The 23675-nt window shown below is 38.0% G+C and overlaps 1 protein-coding gene across 2 annotated transcripts in view; it reads left to right on the top strand.

Moving 5' to 3' along the window:
- Positions 1 to 23675, top strand: part of B3GAT2 (beta-1,3-glucuronyltransferase 2) — a 78024-nt gene that overhangs the window by 25314 nt on the left and 29035 nt on the right. For both annotated transcript variants that reach the window (XM_019749323.3, XM_074333169.2), the window contains exon 2: positions 11220 to 11364. In XM_019749323.3, coding sequence (XP_019604882.1) covers positions 11220 to 11364 — 145 coding nt within the window. The remainder of the gene's footprint in view (positions 1 to 11219; positions 11365 to 23675) is intronic.

Here is a 23675-nt window from a genome sequence, read left to right on the forward strand (position 1 = left end):
TTTTTTTTTTTTTTTGAGTGGTTACCATTAAGTTTATGTAAAATAAAGTTTGATATTTAGAGTATTCTGTTTTCTTCAGCATGCTTACTTTCTTTATTCCCATATTCCAGTTCAGGCTTTTATTCTCCCCCCTTTTATTTTTTTGTTGCCACAATTTATCCCTTTTGATGCTGGTCGAATAGACTCCTTCAGTATTTCTTGTAGTACCAGTCGTGTGTTAGAAATTCCCTCAGCTTCTGTATGTCTGGAAAGGTCTTTATTTCTCCTTTAGACCTAAAGGATATCTTTGCTGGATATATTATTCTTAGCTCATAATTTCTCTCTTTCAATAGTTTGAATATTTGGTTCCACTCCCTCCTGGCTTATAAAGTTTCTGCTGAAAAATCTGATGATATTCTAATGGGCTTTCCTTTGTAGGTTACCGTCTTCTTTTCCCTGGCTGCCTTGAAGATTCTTTCTTTGTAGTTAATTTTTGACAGCTTCAATACAATGTGCCTTGGAGAAGGCCTGTTGGGGTTGAGGTAATTAGGTGTTCTATTTGCTTCTTGGATTCGAGGGTCCAGTTTTTTCCACAGGTTTGGGAAGTTCTAATCGACTATTTGTTTGAATATACTCTCTGTTCCCTTCTCCCTTTCTTCTCCTCTGGTATGCCCATTATTCTTATATTGCTCTCTCTGATGGAGTCAGAAAGTAGCAGACTTCTTTCATTTCTTTTAAGTCTCAAGTCTCTTTCTTTTTCCATCTGTGTCATTTCCAGATTTCTATCTTCAATGTCACTGATTCTTTCCTCCATCTGGTCAACTCCACTACCCAAGCTGTCTATTTCATTCTTCATTTATTTTATTGAGTCTTAATCTCCAGAAATTCTATTTGATTCTTTTTCAAAATTTCAATCTCTTTGGTAAAATGTTCATTTTGTTCTTTGATTGTGTTTCTGAGTTCATTAAACTGCCTGTCTGTGTTTTCTTGCATCTCGTTGAGTATTTTAAGAATTGCAATCTTGAATTCTCTCATTTAAGTCACATATTTCCATATCTTTAAGTTCATTTTCTGAAGACTTTTCATTTTCTTTCTGAGCTGTCTTGTTGCCTTGGTTATTCATGGCAATTACTGATTTACTTCCTAGACATCTACAGGAGTGGGTTCTGCAACAGATTGATATAGGTCTTTCGTTTTCCAGTAGATGTTGGTAGTATGTTTTATTTTCTCTCTGACTACAGCCTTTTATTCTCTCTCACACTGTAGTGTTATGTTTTCTCTGCACTATTCCAGCTTCTCACACAATGGGGGGATTCCCTGGAAGGCGGGCTTCTCCTCTGTGAACAGTTCGCCTGGGTCATAGGGCGCTGCCTCCATGTGGGGATGTGGAGAGCTTCTGAAGTTCCAAAGCTCCTCCTGCCCCAGATTTAGAGCCCGTGTGTTTCAGCAGTTCTGTTTATTCCTTCAGGGATCTGTCCAGATAGGTGGGGATAGCAGCAGGGTGGGTTATGAGAGGTGGCCCAGAGTAATGGCGGAGACCACGAAAACCACCACCACCATGGCCAGTCCTGCTTCCCTGGCTCCTTCCCCTTTGCCAGAACTAGTTGGGCTGCGAGTCCGTGTCTATGGACCACAGTTCTCAGCAACTATTCTGTTCTTTTGATCTGACACTGCTACTGTTCTGCTTCTAACACTGGGCAGGTGGGGGCGGGGCGAGCTCTGGGAGGGTAGGGAGGGGGCAGCTAGTCTCAGTGCCTAAGGCTTCCGTTCTCTGCTCAGCAGTGAGGGCTTAAACCACTGTTTTCAGCCTTCTTCCCTCAGTCTTTGCTCCGAGGTCTCTGCCGTGAGTGTTGGGTTCAGCCATGGTATATGCTGTCACCTCAGCCCTGTGGGCCATAAGCAGAGCCCTAGTAGTCTGAGTTCTTCCGTCTCCTGCAGCTGTGGTAGTTCCGGGATGCAAGGCCACCAAGGTAGGTCTGTGTCCTGCACCTACGTGGCCCCGTCTCACTTCTCCCTTCCCTCCTCCTCTGCTCTCGTAATCTGCCCATCTTTATGTGAATTCAGTAGTGCACCTCTTAGTCTTGCCTGTCTGCTGCATAGGGAGTCCTTTGTGGAGTTATAATTGTTCAATTTGTTGTAGATTCCAGGGGAGAGTTCCAGAGGTCCACCTCATGCAGTCTTCTTTATGATGTCTTCTCCTATATTCTACAAGTTTTATAACTTTAGCTTCTGTGTTTAGGTCCATGATTCCATTTGAGTTAATTTTTATGAATATTGTGAGATATACAGATCGAAGTTCTTTTTCTTCTCTCTTTCTCTCCTTGTCTTGCTTTCTTTGTTTTAAAACATAGATATACATTTGCTCCAGCATTGCCTATATAGTATTAAAAAGACTACCTTTTCCCCCTTTGAATTGCCTTGGCACCTTAGCAAAAAGAATACAAAAATGAACAACCCATTTGTGGGAAGAAGTAGTTCTGAACTCTCTAATCTCTTCCATTTATCTACATGTCTATCTTTATACTAATACCACATTGTCTTGATTACTGTAGCTTCATTATGAACAAAGCCCAAGCTAGCTCCTCTCAGCCAGTGCATACCAGGATTCAAAAAGTCATATACCTTCAAGCGAGTACATAATTAAGAGAAGCTGGCCATTTGTAAGCAGTATTACCTTATTTGTATTAAAACTGAAAGGACTAAAACTTCACCCTGATTCTTTTTCATTTATTAAGGATTTTTAATTATGTCCCTTTCTCATAAATTTCTCATGGTTCTTATTTCTTTTTTTTTTTACATGGTTGTTATTTCTAATGGTGTCTTTTATACATGTACTTTGCATATTAAATATACAGGAACATTCCCAATTTCCATACATACGACAGTGTTGCCTCCCTGTTTTCTTGAAAGGCATGGCCCATTTGGTCTGTTTTTCACTTTCCCACTTGGGAGGATTATTTCCCATGACAGGACAAACTAGTAACAAACAGTGATTGACATATGGGCTCAGCTTTGGGGCTGTGAAGAGGAATAGTGGGGGGACATGGCTGGTACTGCTGAAAGAAGCATGGCCTCTCAGTGCCATTATTGCCACAATGGAATGCTAGCACAGTTTGCCAGATTTTCAGAGAGACCAGAAATCTTTGGATTTTAACACATCTCAATTTAAAACACAAAAACTCTGTGAGGGCCAAACCAAACTTTCCTGTAGGGTCACATGTGGCCAAATGCTTCAGCTTGTGGGCTTTGATCTTCACAATAAGAACAGCATAGAACGGGAGTGAAAAATTGACCCCAGGCTAGAGACTAAGTCTGCATCGTACCTGATAGAGGTGGATAGAGAAGGATGATCACTTTAGGCACTTTCAAAAGGGATTTCTTTTTTTAAAATAATAGACTTTATTTTTACAACAGTTTTATATTTAGAGAAAAACTGAGACGATACTAGAAAGTTCCCATATACCCCATAACCATACATTAGTATGGTACATATGTTTTTATCAGTGAGTCAATATTAAATAAGGTCTTTAGTTAGATGTCCTTAGTTTTTTTGTAATGTTATTTCTCTGTTCTAGAGTCCTATTCTGGGTACTACATTACATTTAATTGTCATGTCTCCATAGTTTCCTCTTGTTTGTAACAGTTTCTCAGATTTTCCTTGTTTTTGATGACCTTAACAGTTTTGAGGAGTACTGGTCAGGTATATTGTAGCATGCCTCTCTATTGAAATTTCTCTGAGATTTTTCTCACGATTAGAATGTGGTCATGGGTTTTTGTGAAGATTACGGGGTAAAGTGCCATTTTCATAACATCATGTCAAAGGTCCATACTATCAACATTATTTTATAGCTGAAATTGTTCCAACTATGGCCATTGGGAGTCCTTTTGGTTGGCTATTTCTTTTGACATATCCTCATCAATGTGAGTTTGTTCAGTTTTTGTTTTTGTTTTTTCAAATAGTTCCTTATTTTCTGGCACTACAAGATGCTTTAGGCTCATCTTGTATATTTCACATCCCAGTCTTAGAATCAGCCATTTCTCCAACAGGCCCGGGTTTCTTCTATTAGAGAATGGTATTACAAAAGACCACAGAGGTAACGTGCCATTCTCAGGATACATACTATCAACATGATTTATCACCTTAACCTTGATCATCTAGCTGAGGTAGGGCTTGTCAGGCTTCTTTGCTGGAAAGGTACACCCTCTGCCCCCTTCCATACTGTTCTCTTTGGAAGAAAATTACCTTAGCTAAGGAGTGGGGAGTTATGCTCCACATTCTTGGGTGGGGCAGGCTTATCTACATAAATTATTGGGAATTCTTCTGCATGGACAGTTTGTCTATATCTCATTTATTTATTCAATACTGTATACCAAATACTTTATTCAATTCATATACTTTAGGTGGTATTATATTTAGTACTTATTTTATACTTTAGGTTGTAATCTAATACTACTTTATTTTATTGCTTAAATTGTTCCAGCATTGGCCATTTGGGGCTCTTTCAGTCGACTCCTGTGGACCTTTTACATGTCCCCATCAGTGTGCAGGCTTTAGTGTGTGTGTGTGTGTGTGTGTGTGTGTGTGTGTGTACGTGTACGTGTGTACTTGTGTACTTCCTTACTGTTTAGCTCTATAGATACCCCAGGATCATCCTGTTTATTTCCCCTGCAGTCCTAGAATTAGCCACTTCCAGTATCTGGTCCTTTATTACTGCATGGTATTAGAAACCAAGATCTGGGTGCTAAGCAGGCTTTTGAACTGGAATGTCATTGGTTCTAGGCCCTCAGCTGACAGAGGAAGAAAATATGTGTGTATACTAACCCATGTATATACACATATCTAGAAATAGAAATAGAAGTAGAAATAATAGAAATATATGTATACACATATATATATACACATATATAGGTACACATGTATATATATGTACATATATATTTGTGTATGTGTGTGTGTGTGTGTGTATATATATATATATATATATATATATATATATATATATATAATCCAGTGTGGATGGCTCTATGTCATCACTTCCGTATTCCTTCATGTTTGCACTGCTCTTTCCTTTGTGTGTTTTCAGTGGATACCTGTTTGATTTGGGGTGGGTTTTCTTCTTTCCTCTGAAACGAATAGTTTGAAAGGCAGGATACAGAGTGTAGCGTTCTTTATGGTAATTCTACTCCTTGAGGTTGCTGATGGCATTTTAAATTTCAGAAAATCAAGAACTTGATTCATTTCCATTTGGAAAAAAATAAAACAAGATTTCACCTAGTGGTATGTTTTAAAAGAAGCTAAAGGCATTTGTTGAACTTTTTTGGTTTTATGCTAGCAGCTTTATGAGTACGTACATGTGTGATCTTCTGAAGTGTTCCAGTCCCTGGAGCTGGCTGCCAGCCATTTCCCAAGGCGGGGCCCAAAGGATGCAGCTTAAAGCTGCAGGGGGATAAAAAAAGTTGGCTAAAGAAACGGAGCTGGTTGTTGGTTAAGGTCACCAGGCACTGGCGTGCACAGGGATTACCTGCCTCTCTCCTTTCCTGGAGAAGATGGAGACAAGCACCACTTGCCCTTGGATAGTTTAAATGGCACTTAGCCTGGAGGAGTGTGGAAATGTACCAAATGTGTATTTTGTGTCCTTTGTAGCATTGGGTTTATGGAAATTACTGTGCCTGAACTCAGTTTGACTGCTTAACATTGACGTGCAAGTCTTGTTTATTTAAATTGGGGGTTCTGGCCGGAGTATGACTCTGGCATTGGATAAATAGGAAGAGAACGCCTTTGGGGACCAACCTGTTTGTAATATTGTTACTCTTATAAATATGTGAATTGCTTCTTCTCTATCTTAATATCCAGGGCTTTATTCCTTGGTGTGTGTTAGGTTGGAGTTCACATAAGGCATCTGAAGTTGTGCCTGTTATGTAACTGCTCTTTCGTGTTAAGAAAGTAACAAAGCTTTTAAATAAGCTTTTAAATACTGAGGATATTTTAGTTGTATGAAAGGGCTTTCCTTTTAATAGTAACAGTCATTGTTACATTTTCGCCCCTCTCAGAAAAGAACATGGCTGCCAAGGAATCCTTAAAGTGCGTAGATTTAGTGAAAAGGACACACAACAAAGGATAGATCCCAGGGGTGAAATGAAGAAGTTCTGTAAATAGCTGTGCTATTTTCCTTTGAAATGTCTGGCACACTCTATATAGTCCAGGGGTCCTGTTCCGAGACGCTGTGTGTCTGACTCAGTGATGAAGCATTCTGTACTCACCCTCATAGCAGCGTATGCATGGTAAGGGCATCTGGATCTTTCCAAAAAGTTTTAAACTATTTAAATGACAACTGGAAAAAATGCATTTAGCTTACTGGAACCAGAATCCCCCACATCACCCGCATTCAGATAGTCATTGCTTCACCTTTAGCACCCCACCCTCTGAAAAAAATAAAGCATGAACAAATGTTAGCTCTGAGATCCTCAAGAAATTTGGGGTATGCTAAGCAAAACCTATGTTTTGAAGCATGAAATTGGCACAGAACTATGAAGTTTTGCATCTTCGATTCATCCTGTTACCTAGAACCCTAGGTCGTTCTGCAGTCTGTGGGCAAAATCCCACTTATCTGTCATGGCCTGGCTTAAAGGAAAAACCTGCCACAAAACATGCTTGGCCACATTTAATTGTGTCCTTACTAGTCGTCCTACAGTTACGGTTTATTACTCCTTTTAATGGTAAGTTCTCTTTTCATATTTTAAACACATTTTTGCCTTCTGTTGTTTTATTGTCTGCCCTCTTCTTTGATTGTGAGTTTGTCCCTTGCACAGCAAAGGCACATAGGGATTGGTTGTTACGTGTGGCCCCCATTTCAATTACTACCTGCTGCTTACACACTTATCAAGACTTTTTTGGCACCTACTGTATGCAGGGCACAACCTATCCTTCTCAAGAGGATATACAAGTCTGAGATAGGGCCTGCTTACCAGTTTTTCACAGATTTGAAAATTTAGTACTCTGGGCAAAGGCAGTTTCAGAGCTGAAAAATCATAGGCATTAAGGAAATAGCAAAAAAGAACACAGTACTCTTGTTAGTTCCTTAAAGTTATAAGGCCATTCTGTTAATTTAAGAAAGACATATGTATTAGATTTAACTTGGCTTCTCAGTCTCAGTATGTTTGGGCCTGTTTGAGATATAAGACAAAAAAAATTGAGATATTTTTATTTTCTACAGTGTGGGAGGAAAGAAACAGTGAGATGGGGAGAGGGCTGTATCTTTGTGAAAATGTTAGTAAATTTTCTGGGGTTTTTCCACCTATGGAGAATACCTAGGACATAAAAGCACTAAATATTATTGATTCAAGAATTAAATCACTAAAGTATTACTGAGAGAAGTTAAAGATCTAAATAAATGGAGAGCTATATCACGTTCATGGGTTAGAAGACCCAGTATTGTTAAGATATTAGTTTTAACCTTGTTGATACGCTTAAATGGACAGACTGACTCTGAAACTCATATGGAAATGAAAAGGAGTTAGAACAAGTCAAAACAACTTTGATAAAGAACAAATTTGGAGGACTAACACTACCCGATTTTAAGAGTTATTATAAATTCATAGTAAGCCAAAACAGTGTGATATTAGCAGCAAGATCACCAAATAGACCAGTAAATCAGAGGAGAATGTCCAGAAATAAATTCACACGTATATGACAACTGATTTTTGACAAAGGTGTAAAAGCAGTCAGTTATTTATTTGGAATAATTAGATACAGTTACAATAATTGGATAGCCATATGCCAAAAAAAAAAAAAAAAAGCTTGTCAGTCCCTCATACCATATACACAAATTAACTTAAAAGAGATCATAATCTAAATGTAAAAGCTAAAACTATAATACTTCTAGAAAGGGGGAGAAAACCCCTGTGACTTAGGTTTGACAAAGATAGATATAATACCACAAGCACCATCCATGAAAGAACAAATTAATGCATTGGACTTCATCAACATTAAAAGCTTCTGTTCTTCAAAAGACATTATTATGAAAAGATGAGCCACACACTGAGAGAAAATATTTATAAATCATGTATTTTGGGGAAGGATTTGAAGTCAGAACATAGAAATAACACTTAAAACTCAATAATAAAATTCCAATAATAAGGAAATAAATAATTTTAAAAATAGGCAAATTTAAACAAGTATTTCACCAAACAAGTGATACAGATGGCAAATAAGCACATGAAAAGATACTCAATATCATTAGCAATTAGAAAAATGTGATTTAAAACCACAATGAGATACTAATAATCTATCAGAATGGCTAAGATTAAACACTGATCATACCAAGTGTTGGTGAGGACGTGGAAGAACTGGAACTCGCATGCACAGCTGGTGGGAATGTAAAATGTTGCAAGAACTTTGGAAAATAATTTGGCAGTTTCTTTAAAAGTTAAATGTGTACCTACCCTATTATCCAGCCATTTCACCCTTAGGTATTTATCCAAAAAAAAAAAAAAAAAAAAAAACTCCACATAGGCTTGTCCACAAATATAGCAGCTTTATCTGTAATAGCCAAAAGCTTGAAACAACTGAAATGTTTATCAACAGGCAAATAAAAAAAATACACCAAAACCAAAACTGTGACACATCCATACAACAGGATGTTCAGCAATACAAAGGAATTAACTATGGATACACATTACAAGGATAAATCTCCATACAGCTCTACTGAGTAAAGAAGACAGTTTTTTTTAAAAAAGAGTATGCACTGTATGATTTCATTCATATCAAATTCTATGAAATGCAAACTGATCTATAGTGATAGAAAGGCCATCAGTGGTTGCCTTTGGGTGGAGGATGTGGAGAGGGGTGGATTTTTAAAAAGAGCACACAAAGAACCTGGAGGGTGATGGATATATTATCTTCCTTGTGATGATGGTTTTGTGGCTATATACATATGTCCAAATGTATCAAGTTTTACACTTTAAAAAGTGTTTCTTATTCTTTCAGGGGTCCCCAAGTCCGCCCATGTTAAGTGATTTACTAGGATTCACAGCACTCAGCATTATATATATATACAGTATATATATGTATGTGTATATATATAGTTATATAGTTATATATGTGTATCTATATAGTTACATAGTTATATAGTTACACATTATATATAGTTATACATTATATATAGTTATACAGCATTATATATAATAATTATACAGTAAGTCCCTATTTAGCATTGTTGATAGATTCTGTAACTTTTATAAGCAAAATAATATTAATGAAACCAATTTTACTGTAGGCTAATTCATATAAACAAGAGTGAAGTTCTTACAGGATATCATCTATGCTGTGACAAAATCAAGTTGAACAAAGTGACATTATTTGAAGACCTGCTGTACTTGTGGCAAAGATTTATTACAGTGACACAGTAAGGATACATAGCTGCATCAGTGAGGGGAAAAGACGCCGTTAGGAGGAGTCTGGAGGAATCCATGTGCAGGCTTCCATTGTTTTGTCCGTCCTCTGAGAGGTCACAGAGCACACCTTCCCTCCAGCAGCAAAAATGTAACCATGAGTGTACAGTGTTTATGCCCAGGGAAACCCATGTAAGAGGCAGGATTTTTACTGGAGACTGGTCATATAGGCACCACCGTGCACACCAGTATTTCAGATTCCCCAAAGGCAAGCAAGTGTTTAGTACCCCAGGCTGGCAAAACAACATTATCAGTGCAGGGAGTTTTTCAAAAGCCAGGTTTTCAGATGCCAGCCAAGGGTCAGCCTTGCAAGCAGTCCTTTCTAAAGATAATAGTCTCAGGACTTCCCAGCTCGTTTCTGCAGTCAGTGGTATTACCCAGTAGAACATTTTAAAAATTATCGTGTACATTAGTATGAGCTAGCACAAGGCAACAGTGATTAACTTATTGAAAAAGGGAAAGACTGTAAAAACAGTAGTTTCAGATTTGAGGAAGACCACTACAGTGAGATTCTCATTACCTGCAATGCTGCCTGCCTTGCAGTTCTCTTTGGAATGAGCTGGGGTATAAATAAATAAGTAAAATTGAGATGTTTGGCAAATAGGAGCTTGTAATTTATTTTTAATCTTTAATAATACGACTTTTTATTTCAATTGCATTTGAAAATCTTTCCCAAATATATAATTTTCCTTTCTTTCATAAAAAAATCCTTGATTAATAATCATTATTTTAGCCATTGGTTAACTGATCGTGGCCCAGTTCTATAGCAAGTAAAGGTAAAGCATCAGTGCTGAGGTTATAATTCCCTTCGCCACAGTTCCACCTCAGCTGCTGTGCAGGTTACGCCCTGCTCCAGGACACACCAAGCTGAGAGGGTGAATGGAACTGAAATCCAGTCAGTACATTGATGACTGGGCCCATAAGCCACGGGCCCCGGCATGGAGTGTGGCTGCTTGAGAAAGGGGCATCTTTTTCTAGTTTGCACAAAGGTGCCACGTGGGCTATGGCCCTACTCAACACACATCCAGAAAGAAGGTGGTCGTTTTCCTCCCAAAATGCTGCCCATTATCATCAAAATTTCTTGTGAATGTATGTTTCCCAGTGAATAACTTTTAAGTTGAGGGTTTTCTATAACTAGGACTCCGCTAGATTCATCAATGTTGCAGGACGAGGACCAGCGACTGCAACTGCCTGAGTAGGGCAACTTCCTCCACAGTTTGGCCCACTTGCCATCAAAAAGCAGAGGGATTTAGGGTACATTTTTCTTTTTGTCACCCAGTAGGGTGCCTGCTGTCTCCTCTGTATCAAGGTCCACAGCCAAGATTTCAGTGTGCTGTCACAGTAAGTTACGCAGAAAAAGGCAGCTCCTCTGGCTCCTCTGAGGGAAATTTTTGCTGCTGCTGAGTCATGAAGTTTCCTAAGGGGGCCTAAACCTTCTCATTTCTGAAGACACAAAGTATTGTTTAGAAGATTCAACTTTGAAAGAAATAGAACATATTTGATAGTCGCAACTCAGCTTCAAGTCAACGATGTTCAGGTATTGACACCCGCTGTAGTCTTCTTAAGCCTTGAGTGGCTGGCGTAGTGTAACAGAACTAACAGCAGTGGCGCTGAGCAGCCAGGCAGTCATTGGGTAGCAGTCTGTCAGCAGAAGCGTTCTGTCTGGAAACCTTCAACCTTTGGAGGTTCATCTCCCTCCCCCTTCCCATTTCTTCTATGTGGCTCACATTGCTTTCTTCCCTCACATTCTTTTCCCAGAGGAAACTTAAATCTCTTTCCCCTTTTCATAGATGCGAACCACGCGCAAGGTCTCTGTCTGGCCCGTGGGCCTGGTTGGCGGGCGACGCTATGAACGTCCATTGGTGGAAAATGGCAAAGTCGTTGGTTGGTACACTGGCTGGAGAGCAGACAGGCCTTTTGCCATCGACATGGCAGGTGAGTGTGATGGGTGACATTTGCTCCTGCCCGATTGTTCTTACTTGCCAGTACTCATTTCTAACAGAGCACTAGAGGAAGGAAGCTTTAAAACACTTTGGTTAAAACCCTGGATTGTGTCATAGTCAGCAGATGAGCAATTTAACTAACCCTTCAGAACAGGCTCTTTGCTTAATTCAAGTGGAAGTTGATTCCATTCCGTTTGGTCACCATGCAGTTACCCTTTATCCAACAAACGCCTCTGTGCCAGGTGCTGGTTTGGGTGTTGGGAGGTTCAGTGGTAAGAACTGGCCTTGGCCTGGCCTCATAGGTCTCTGTTGACTGTATGTTTTGGTGTCTCTCTCTAGAGGTCCAATTTATTGCAATATATCACATGCTTATTGACAAATTTAATAGTGATATGAAATGTACAGGCTAGTCATTTTAATGCTTATTGATAAATTTAGTGCTTGTTGATACATTATTAATGGCTAAAATATAAAATTGGATTACTGTTTTTTCAAGCATTTAATAACTTTGAATATAGCTGTCTTGTAAAGTTTTTATTCTCTAACCAAACAAGTGAATTAAATAAGACCCCTGGCAGACCACAAATTCTAAACTACTATTTTATCATAAAGTGACTCATTTTCTGTGGGTTATATAAAATGATGCCTGTGATAACTGTGGAAAGATGCCATTTGAAGCATGAGGCTTAGAGGCAAAAAAAAAAAAAATCACCGACATCTGTAACCTACAAGATGAAGGCAGAAAAGCTTCAAAATTGATCTCCTCAATCTTCAGCTCTGAACACGGCTCTGTCTGTCAGCCTGGGCTTGGCCAATCTTTTGTGTACATAATTCCTACTGCAATCAACAGCTCTATGCTCAGAACTCTGATGGGAAGAAGGCTGTGTTATGAACTGGCTTCATCACTTTTATTCTGACAATACATACTTATAAATTGAGGGAGCAACATTATGAAGAATACCCGGAATAAGAGCTATTGGGGGGTGGGGTGCTCTTGTGAATGGCCATGTGACGGGTGTGTCACACTGCATTGTGGAGAAGATAAAGTAGGATATTTTAATTCAGTGTTTACCATTTTCTGAGTGCCCATTTTGTGGGACTCTGTGTCATGATCTCTGACCGCAAGGACAGTCTAGATCTCTTACCCTTTCCTGCTCACCCTCTCACAGGCCCCCCTCTCTGCTTCCTGACCTCTCCATCCCTCTTCTTCTTTTTTTTTTTTTTATTAGTTTCAGGTGCACAAGGCAAAGCAAAACTTAGACGTTTATCATTTATATCCCTCATACTGTGTGAAACCCCCCTCCCCCCATCCACTATCCCTCTGTATGTTCCCCAAATTAATTTTCAAACCCCCATGACCATCTTGTGGTTACCGACTATTTTTCAAAACCTCTTACCTTCCCCTTATCCCCACCCCACCGCCCCTCTAGCAACCCTCTGTTTTTCCTCCATGTTTCCAAAACTGTCTCTGATTAGTTCATTCACTTATTCTTTTCTTTAGATTCCGCATATAAGTGAGATCATATGGTATTTGTCTTTCTCTTTCTGACTTATTTCACTTAACATAATGTTCTCTAGGTCCATCCATGTTGTTGCAAATGGTAAGATTTCTTTCTTCTTTATGGCTGTGTAATACTCCATTGTATAAATGTACCACAATTTCTTAATCCAGTCATCTACTGACGGGCATTTCGGTTGTTTCCAGGTCTTGGCTATTGTGTATAGTGCTGCAATAAACATAGCAGTGCATAAAGATTTTTGAATTGGAGTTTTGGATTTCTCCGGATAGATACCTAGGAGTGGGATTGCTGGATCATAAGGTAGTTCCATTTTCAGATTTTTGAGATACCTCCAAACTGTTTTCCATAGTGGCTGCACCAATCTGCATTCCCACCAACAGTGCACCAGCATTCCCTTTTCTCCACATCCTCGCCAGCACTTGTTGTTTGTTGATTTATTGATGATAGCCATCTTGACTGGGGTGAGGTGGTATCTCATTGTGGTTTTTATTTGCATTTCTCTGATGGTTAGTGAGGTTGAACATTTCTTCATATGTCTGTTTGCCATCTGTATGTCCTTTTTAGAAAAATGTCTCTTCATGTCCTCTGCCCATTTTTTAATTGGGTTGTTTGTTTTTTTGGAGTTGAGTTGAGTGAGTTTTTTATAAATTTGTGATATTAACCCCTTATCAGATATATCATTGGCAAATATCTTTTCCCATTCAGTAGGATCCCTTTTTGTTTTATTGATGGTTTCCTTTGCTGTGAAAAAGCTTTTTACTTTGATGTAATCCCACATGTTTATTTTTTCTCTTACTTCCCTCGCGCGAGGGGATATATCAGTAAAAATCTTACTCCGGGTAATGTCTGTGAAGTTTCTTCCTATATTTTCTTCTAGGAATTTTATGGTTTCAGATCTTACATTTAAATCTTTAAGCCATTTTGAATTTATTTTTGTATGTGGTGTAAGGAGGTGATCCAGCTTCATCTTTTTGCATGTGTCTGTCCAAGTTTCCCAGCACCATTTATTGAATAGACTGTCTTTACCCCACCGTACATTCTTGCTTCCATTGTCATAGATTAAATGGCCATATAGGCATGGATTTATTTCTGGACTCTCTATTCTGTTCCATTGATCTATGGGTCTGTTTTTATGCCAATACCATGCTGTTTTGATTACTGTAGCCTTATAGTATAATTTGAAGTCAGGTATTGTTATACCTCCCACTTTGTTCTTATTTCTCAAGATTGTTGAGGATATCCGGGGTCTTTTGTTATCCCATATAAATTTTAGGATTATATGTTCTATTTCTGTGAAAAATGTCGTTGATAGTTTGATAGGAATTGCGTTGAATATGTATATTGCCTTAGGCAGTATGGACATTTTAACTATATTAATTCTTCCTATCCATGAACATGGTATGTGTTTCCATCTATTTGTATCTTCTTTCATTTCTTTCTTCAGTGTCTTATAATTTTCTGAGTACAGATCTTTTACTTCTTTGGTTAAATTTATCCCCAGGTATTTTATAGTCTTTGGAGCAATTGTAAATGGAATTGCTTTTTTAATTTCTCCTTCTGATGTTTTATTATTGGTATATACAAATGCAACTGATTTCTGAATATTAATTTTGTATCCTGCTACTTTACTAAATTCATCTATCAGCTCTAATAGTTTCTTGGTGGAGTCTTTAGGGTTCTCTAAATATAGTATCATATCATCTGCATATAATGACAGTTTTACTTCCTCCTTACTGATTTGGATGCCTTTTATTTCTTTTTCTTGTCTGATTGCTGTGGCTAGAACTTCCAGCACTATGTTGAATAGAAGTGGAGAAAGTGGGCAACCTTGCCTTGTTCCTGATTTTAAGGGGAATGGTTTTAGCTTTTCCCCATTGAGTATGATGTTAGCTGTGGGTCTATCATATATGGCCTTTATTATGTTGAGATATGATCCCTCTATTCCCACTTTCTTAAGGGCTTTTATCATGAATGGCTGCTGCATTTTATCAAATGCTTTTTCTGTGTCAATTGATATAATCATATGATTTTTATTTTTCATTTTGTTAATGTGGTGTATCACATTAATTGATTTGCGGATGTTGAACCACCCTTGCATACCAGGGATGAATCCCACTTGATCATGGTGTATGATCTTTTTAATGTATTGCTGAATTCTGTTCGCTAGTATTTTGTTGAGGATTTTTGCATCTATGTTCATTAGCGATATCGGCCTATAGTTTTCTTTTTTTGTGGTGTCTTTGTCTGATTTGGGGATCAGGGTGATAGTGGCTTCGTAAAAAGTGTTTGGGAGTCTTCCCTCCCTCTGGATTTTTTGGAAGAGTTTGAGGAGAATAGGTGACAATTCTTTTTTGAACGTTCTGTAAAATTCGCCTGGAAAGCCATCTGGTCCAGGGCTTTTGTTTGTTGGGAGATTGTTGATTACTGATTCAATTTCCTTGGTACTAATCAGTCTATTCAGGTTTTCTGTCTCTTCTTGAGTTAGCCTTGGAAGGTTGTATGCATCTAGGAAATTGTCCATTTCTTCCAGGTTGTCAAATTTGTTGGCATACAGTTGCTCATAGTAATTTCTTAAAATTTTTTGTATCTCTGTGGTGTCTGTTGTCACTTCTCCTCTTTCATTACTGATTTTATTAATTTGGGTCCTCTCTCTCTTTTTTTTAATGAGTCTGGCTAAAGGTTTGTCAATTTTGTTTATCTTCTCTAAGAACCAACTCTTGGATTCATTGATCTTTTGTATTGTTTTTCTGGTTTCTATTTCATTTATTTCCGCTCTGATCTTTATTATCTCCTTCCTTGTACTCTCTTTGGGCTTATTTTGTTGTTCTTTTTCCAGATCCCTTAAGTGTGAAGATAAACTGTTGATTAGTGATGTTTCTTGTTTCTTTAGGTAGGCCTGCAGTGCTATGAACTTCCCTCTTAGGACTGCTTTCGCGGCATCCCATAGATTTTGGGTCGTTGTATTTTCATTTTCGTTTGTCTCGAGATATCTTTTGATTTCTTCCTTGATCTCCTGCTTGACCCATTCATTATTTAGTAACGTATTATTCAGCCTCCATGAATTTGTGTGTCTTCCAGTTTTTTTCCTGTAGTTCATTTCTAATTTCATAGCACTGTGGTCAGAGAAGACAATTGGTACGATTTCAATTTTCTTAAATTTATCCAGACTTGCTTTGTGGCCTAACATATGGTCTATCTTGGAGAATGTTCCATGTGCACTTGAGAAGAACGTGTATTCTGCAGCATTGGGGTGGAATGCTCTGAAATATCGATTAAATCCAAGTGGTCCAATGTGTCATTTAAGGCTGTTGTTTCCGTATTAATTTTCTGTCTGGAAGACCTGTCCCTTGTTGTCAGAGGTGTGTTGAAGTCCCCTACTATGATAGTGTTACCGTTGATCTCTGTCTTTATGTCAGTCAATATCTGTTTTATATATTTAGGTGCTCCTATGTTGGGTGCATAGATGTTTACTAGGGTTATGTCCTCTTGTCAAATTGATCCCTTTATTATTATATAGTGCCCATCTTTGTCTTTAAATATTTTCTTCATTTTAAAGTCTATTTTGTCAGAGATAAGTATTGCAACTCCAGCTTTTTTCTCATTTCCATTTGCATGGAATATCTTACTCCAACCCTTCACTTTCAGCTTGTGTGTGTCTTTTGATCTGAAGTGAGTCTCTTGTATACAGTATATACAAGGGTCTAGCTTTGTTATCCACTCAGCCACCCTATGTCTCTTGATTGGAGCATGTAAACCATTTACATTTAAAGTGATTATTGATAAGTACATAGTTATTGCCATTTTTAAATTTGTGGTTAGATTGTTTTCATCTTTCTTCTATTTACAGAAGTCCTTTTAGTATTTCTTGCAACGCTGGCCTAGTGGTAATGAATTCCTTTAGCTTATTCTTTTCTGGGAAGCTCTTTATCTCTCTGTCAGTTTTAAATGATAGCCTTGCTGGATAAAGCAACCTAGGTTGTAGGCCTTTGTTTTCCATCATTTTGAGTATCTCCTGCCACTCCCTCCTGGCCTTCAGTGTTTCTGCAGAAAAGTCATTTGATAGTCTTATGGGAGTTCCCTTGTATGTAACCCTCTGTCTTTCTCTTGCTGCTTTTAGGAGTCTCTCTTTGTCTTTAATCTTTGCCATTTTAACTATAATGTGTCTTGGAGTGGACCTGTTTGGGTTTATCCTGGTTGGAACTCTCTGCACTTCCTGGGCTTATATGTTGGTTTCCTTCATCAGGTTAGGGAAATTTTCAGACATTATTACTTCAAATATGTTCTCAATCCCTTGTTTCTTCTCTTCACCTTCTGGTATTCCTATGATGCGCATGTTGTTGCGCTTGATGTTATCCCATTGGTCTCTTAAACCATCTTCATTGTTTTTTATTCTTTTTTCTTTCTGTTGTTCTGTTTGGGTGATCTCTGCTAACTTGTCTTCTAAGTCGCTAATTTGATCCTCTGCTTCATCTAACCTGCTGTTAATTCCTTCAAGTGAGTTCTTTATTTCGGTAACTGTGTTCTTTAGTTCTAACTGGTTGTTCGTTATGATTTCTACATCCTTCTTGATGTCCTCTCTAAGCTCCTTAAACATTCTTATCATCAGTATTCTGAACTCTGTCTCTGATAGGTTGGTTACCTCTGCTTCATTTAGTTCCATTTCTGGAGGTTTCTTCTGTTCTTTTATTTGGGATATGTTTCTTTGTTTCCTCATTCTGGCTGACTCTCTGTGTTTGCTTTGATGTATTAGGTAGATGCCCTTGAGTTCTTAGTTCTTGCTGGATTAGTATGTAATAAATGTCCTTTATATTTCACTTGCACTACTTCGTTCTTCTCCCCTGCGTGTGCTCCATAAGTGACTCTTGTGTTGTGTATATTGTCCTATTAAAGAAGATCCTTAATTGCTTTTCGCTTGTGAGTAGGTGGGGTTAACTCCTAGGCTGACTAGTTGTGAGACTTGGCTCTGCCCACGCAGGGTGTTCTGCTGCGTGAGGGTTGACCGCTTAGATGTGGTTTGGCCTCTATGTGCCTGTGAAGAATCCCCCCTGGGTGTGTCACTTGTAGGTCAAACCCGGTAGTACTCTGGCTTGGTCTGGAGTTGGCCACTGGGTATGTTGAATCTTGTGCCTCTTAAGCTGGGCACTGCAAGTAATCCCTGCGCGAGTCTCTTCGCTGTTCTGCATGATGAGCAGAGAGTCCTTTGATGGGTTATAAGCTTCCTGTTTCTGATAAGATCGGACGGAGAACTCAAAAAGTGCACCCCGCTGCCACCATTCCTATGACGTCCCATCCCTCTTCTAACCCTAGACTTACACTTTGACCTTTAGTTCTTGTAGCCACAGGGCTGAGCTGGCATCTCAACCAAAGCATTTACCTGAAGGTAGACAGAGAGGTATGTAAGCTATCCTTGGAAGGTCCTCAGGATTCTCAAACGAGGCCTTTCCTCAATCAAGTCTGAGTGGGTGGCTCTGAAAATATAAGGCTGATGATAATGTGTCTTTTTATTTCACTTTTTTTTTTTAATTAAAGTTTATTGGGGTGACAATTGTTACTAAAGTTACATAGATTTCAGGTATACAATTCTGTATTACATCATCTATAAATCACATTGTGTGTTTACCACCCAGAGTCAGTTCTCCTTCCATCACCATATATTTGATCCCCTTACCCTCATTTACACCCCCCTCCCGGCTTACCCTCTGGTAACCAAGAAACAATTGTCTGTGTCTATGAGATTTTCTTTCTCATTTATCTTGTTCTTTTGTTGTTTTTGGTTTATATACCACATATCAGTGAAATAATATTGTTCTCTACTTTTTCTGTCTGACTTATTTCGGTTAGCATTATAATCTCAAGATCCATCCATGTTGTCACCAAATGGTCCTATTTCATCTTTTCTTACTGCCGAATAGTATTCCATTGTGTATATATGCCACAACTTCTTTATCTATTCGTCTATCGAAAGACATTTTGGTTGTTTCCATGTCTTGGCCACCGTAAACAAAGCTGCAATGAACACTGGAGCACACTTGTCTTTATGGATAAATGTTTTCAGATTTTTGGGTAGATACCCAGGAGAGGGATTGCTGGGTCATATGGTAATTCTGTTCTTAATTTTTGAGGAACCTCCACACTGCCTTCCACAGCATCTGCACCAGTCTGCATTCCCACCAACAGTGTATGAGGGTTCCTTTTTCTCCACAGCCTCTTCAACACTTGTTACTATTTATCTTGTTGATGATAGTCATTCTAACTGGGGTGAGGTGATATCTTATTGTGGTTTTTATTTGCATTTCTCTGATGATTAGAGATGTTGAGCATTTTTTCACATGTCTATTTGCCATTTGTATGTCCTCTTTGGAGAAATGTCTCTTCAGGTCCTCTGCCCATTTTTCAATTGGATTGTTTGTTGTTGTTTTTTGTTATTGAGTTGTATGAGTTTCTTGTATATTTTGGATATTAGCCTCTTATCGGAGGCACTGTTTGCAAAAATCTTCTCCCATTTAGTTGGTTGCCTCTTTATTTTGTCGATGGTTTCTTTTGCTGTGTAGAAGCTTTTAAGTTTGATATAATCCCATTCATTTATTTTAGCTTTTACTTCCCTTGCTTTTGGAGTCAAATTCATAAAATGCTCCCAAGGTCCATAAGTTTAGTACCTATATTTTCTTCTATGTAGTTTATTGTTTCAGGTTTTATGCTTAGTCCTTGATCCATTTTGAATTAATTGTGGTACATGGTGACAGATAGCAGTCCAGTTTCATTCTTTTGTACGTGGCTTTCCAGTTCTGCCAGCACTGTTTGTTGAAGAGGCTGTCTTTTCTTCATTGTTGGAGAAAAGCAAATGTTTTTTGCTTCTTTGTCAAAAATTATCTGTCCATATTTATTTCTGGGTTCTCAAGTCTATTCCATTGGTCTATGTGTCTGTTTTTCTGCCAATACCATGCTGTTTAGATTATTGTTGCCCTGTAGTACAAGCTAAAGTCAGGGAGTGTGATACCTCCAGCATTGTTCTTTATTCTTAGGATTGCTTTGGCTATTCGGGGTCTTTTGTGGTTCTATACAAATCTGATGGTTTTTTGTTATATTTATTTAAAGAATGCTTTTGGGATTTTGATGGAGATTGCATTAAATCTGTATATTGCTTTGGGTAATATGGCCATTTTAACTAAGTAGATTCTTCCAATCCATGAGCACGGAATGCCTTTCCATTTCTTTGTGTCTTCTTCAGTTTCTTTAAAAAATGTCTTACACTTTTCAGCATATAGGTCTTTCACATCCTTGGTTAAGTTTATTCCTAGGTATTTTATTCTTTTTGTTGCAATTGCAAAAGGAATTTTTTTTTTTTAATTTCTTTTTCTGAGATTTCATTGTTAGTACATAGGAATGCAATGGACTTTTGATGTTGATTTTTCTAACTGGCAACTTTACTGTGTTCATTTATTGTTTCTAATAGCTTCTGGTAGAGCCTTTAGGGTTTTCTGTATATAACATCATATCATCTGCAAAGAGTGACAATTTAACTTCTTCATTCCCAATTTGGATGCCTTTTATTTCTTTCTCTTGCCTGATTGCTCTGGCAAGGACTTCCAACACTGTGTTGAAAAGCAGAGGTGATAGGGGACAGCCCTGTCGTGTTCCTGAACGTAGAGCAAAGGGCTTCAGTTTTTCACCATTAAATATGAGATTAGCTGAGGGCTTGTCATATATGGCCTTTATTATGTTAAGGTATTTTCCTTCTATACCTATTTTATTAAGTGTTTTAATCATAAATGGATGTTGTATCTTGTCAAATGCTTTTTCTGCATCAATTGATATAATCATATGATATTTGTCCTTTATTTTGTTTATGTGATGTATCACATTGATGGATTTGCGTATATTGAACCATTCTTGTGCCCCAGGGATGAACCCCACTTGGTCATGATGAATAATCTTTTTAATGTATTGTTGCATTCGATTTCCTAGAATTTTTGTTCTCTATTTCATTTAGTTCGGCTCTGATTTTTATTATTTCCTTTCTTCTGCTTACTTTGGGTTTCATTTTTTTCTTCTTTTTCTAGTTCTGGTTTTTAAGTTTGTGAGGTTATTTATCTGGGATTTTCTTGTTTTTTGAGATACGCCCGTAATGATATAAATTTCCCTCTTAAAACTGTGTTGCTGCATCCCCAAAATTTTGGTTGGATGTATTTTCATTCTCATTTGTTTCTATGTATCTTTTGATCTCTCCTCTTATTTCTTCTTTGACCCGGTCATTCTTTAAAAGTATTTTGTCTAATCTCCACGTATTTGCGGTTCTTCCTTCTTTCTTTTTGCAGTTGATATCCATTTTTGCCTTGTGATCATAGAATATGCTTAGTATGATTTCAATCTTCTTAAATTTGTTGAGACTGATTTTATGTCCCAATATATGGTCTATCCTTGAGAATGTTCCATGTACACTAGAAAAAATTGTATAGTCTGATGTTTTAGGATGACGTGCTCTATAAATGTCAATCATGTCCCTTTCATCTAATGTGTCATTTAGGGCTGCTATTTCTTTATTTATTTTCTGTTTGGATGATCTATCCATAGCTGTCAATGATGTATTTAGGTCCCCTACTGTAATTGTGTTCTGGTCAGTTCCTCCCTTCTGTTAGTAGTTGCTTCTTTTACAAATATAGATGACTGTTATGTCTTCTTGTTGTATAGTCCCCTTTATCATTATGAAATGTCCATCTTTGTCTCTTGTTACCTTTTTTATCCTGAAGTCTGTTTCATCTGATATCAGTATGGCTACACCTAATTTTCTCTGGATACCATTTGCTTGGAGTGTCAATTTCCACCCTTTCACTTTGAGTCTATGTTTGTCCTTGTAGCTGAGATGTGTCTCTTGGAGGCAGAATGTAGTTGGGTTTAGTTTTTTGATCCAATCTGCTACTCTGTGCCTTTTTATTGGTGAGTTCAGTCCATTTTCATTTAGGGTGATTATTGATATGTGAGGATTTCCTATCATTCTATCTTTAGTTTTCTGGTAAGACTGTGTCTCCATTGTTTCTTTGCCCTTTTGTTGTTGTCTGTTATTTCTGTGTGGTAGTATTCTATGATTCTATGGTTTTTCCCTCTGTTTCTTCTTTTATTATGTTATGTATTTCAATTCTGGATTCTTTTTTCTTTTGAGTGGTTACCATTAAGTTTATGTAAAAGAAAGTTTGACATTTAGAGTATTCCGTTTTCTTCAGCATGCTTAGTTTCTCCATTCCGATATTCCGATAGTCTCCCCCCTTTTATGTTTTGGTTGCCACAATTTATCCCTATTGATGCTGGTCGAATAGACTCCTTTAGTATTTCTTGTAGTGCAGGTCGTGTGTTACAAAACTCCCTCAGCTTCTTTATGTATGGAAAGGTCTTTATTTCTCCTTCATATCTAAAGGATATCTTTGCTGGATATATTATTCTTGGCTCATAATTTCTCTCTTTCAATAGTTTGAATATTTGATTCCACTGCCTCCTGGTTTGTAGAGTTTCTGCTAAAAAAATCTCATGATATTCTAATGGGCTTTCCTTTGTAGGTTACCGTCTTCTTTTCCCTGGCTGCCTTGAGGATTCTTTCTTTGCAGTTAATTTTTGACAGCTTCAATACAATGTGCCTTGGAGAAGGCCTGTTGGGGTTGAGGTAGTTAGGTGTTCTATTTGCTTCTTGGATTCAAGGATCCAGTTTTTTCCACAGGTTTGGGAAGTTCTCATTGACTATTTGTTTGAATATACTCTCTGTTCCCTTCTCCCTTTCTTCTCCTTCTGGTAATCCCATTATTCTTATATTGCTCTCTCTGATGGAGTCAGAAAGTAGTAGAGTTCTTTCATTTCTTTTAAGTCTCAAGTCTCTTTCTTTTTCCATCTGTGTCATTTCCAGATTTCAATCTTCAGTATCACTGATTCTTTCCTCCATCTGGTCAACTCCACTACACAAGCTGTCTATTTCATTCTTCATTTATTTTATTGAGTTCTTTTTTTTTTTATTATTTTTTTATTTTTATTTTTTTTATTTTATTGAGTTCTTAATCTCCAGAAATTCTATTTGGTTCTTTTTAAAAATTTTAATCTCTTTGGTAAAATGTTCATTTTGTTCTTTGATTGTGTTTCTGAGTTCATTAAAATGCCTTTCTGTGTTTTCTTGCATCTCGTTGAGTATTTTAAGAACTGCAATCTTGAATTCTCTATCATTTAAGTCACATATTTCCATATCTTTAAGTTCATTTTCTGAAGACTTTTCATTTTCTTTCTGAGCTGTCTTGTTGCCTTGGTTATTCATGGCAATTAATGATTTATTATTTTTCTTCCTAGACATCTACAGGAGTGGGTTCTGCAACAGGTTGATAGAAAGAGGTCTTTCTTTTGTTTTTCCAGTAGGTATTGGTAGAATGTTTTGTTTTCTCTCCGACTGCAGCCTTTTATTCTTTCTCACACTGTAGTGTTATGTTTTCTCTGCACTATTCCAGCTTCTCACGTAATGGGGGGATTCCCTGGTAGGCGGGCTTCTCCTCTGTGAACAGTTCGCCTGGGTCATAGGGTGCTGCCTGCGTGGGGGATGTGGAGAGCTTCTGAGGTTTCAAAGCTCTTCCTGCCCCAGATTCAGAGCCCATGTGTTTCAGCAGTTCTGTATACTCCTGCAGGGATCCACCCAGATAGGTGGGGATGGGGGTGGGGTGGGTTGTGACAGGTGGCCAGAGCAATGGTGGCGACCACCACTGCAACCGTTCCTGCTTCCACAGCTCCCTCCCCTTTTCCGGAATTAGTTGGTCTGCGA

The sequence above is a fragment of the Rhinolophus sinicus genome, chromosome 2, assembly GCF_057876585.1.
Source record: "Rhinolophus sinicus isolate RSI-liver-muscle chromosome 2, RSI-T2T, whole genome shotgun sequence".
Lineage (NCBI taxonomy): Eukaryota > Metazoa > Chordata > Mammalia > Chiroptera > Rhinolophidae > Rhinolophus > Rhinolophus sinicus.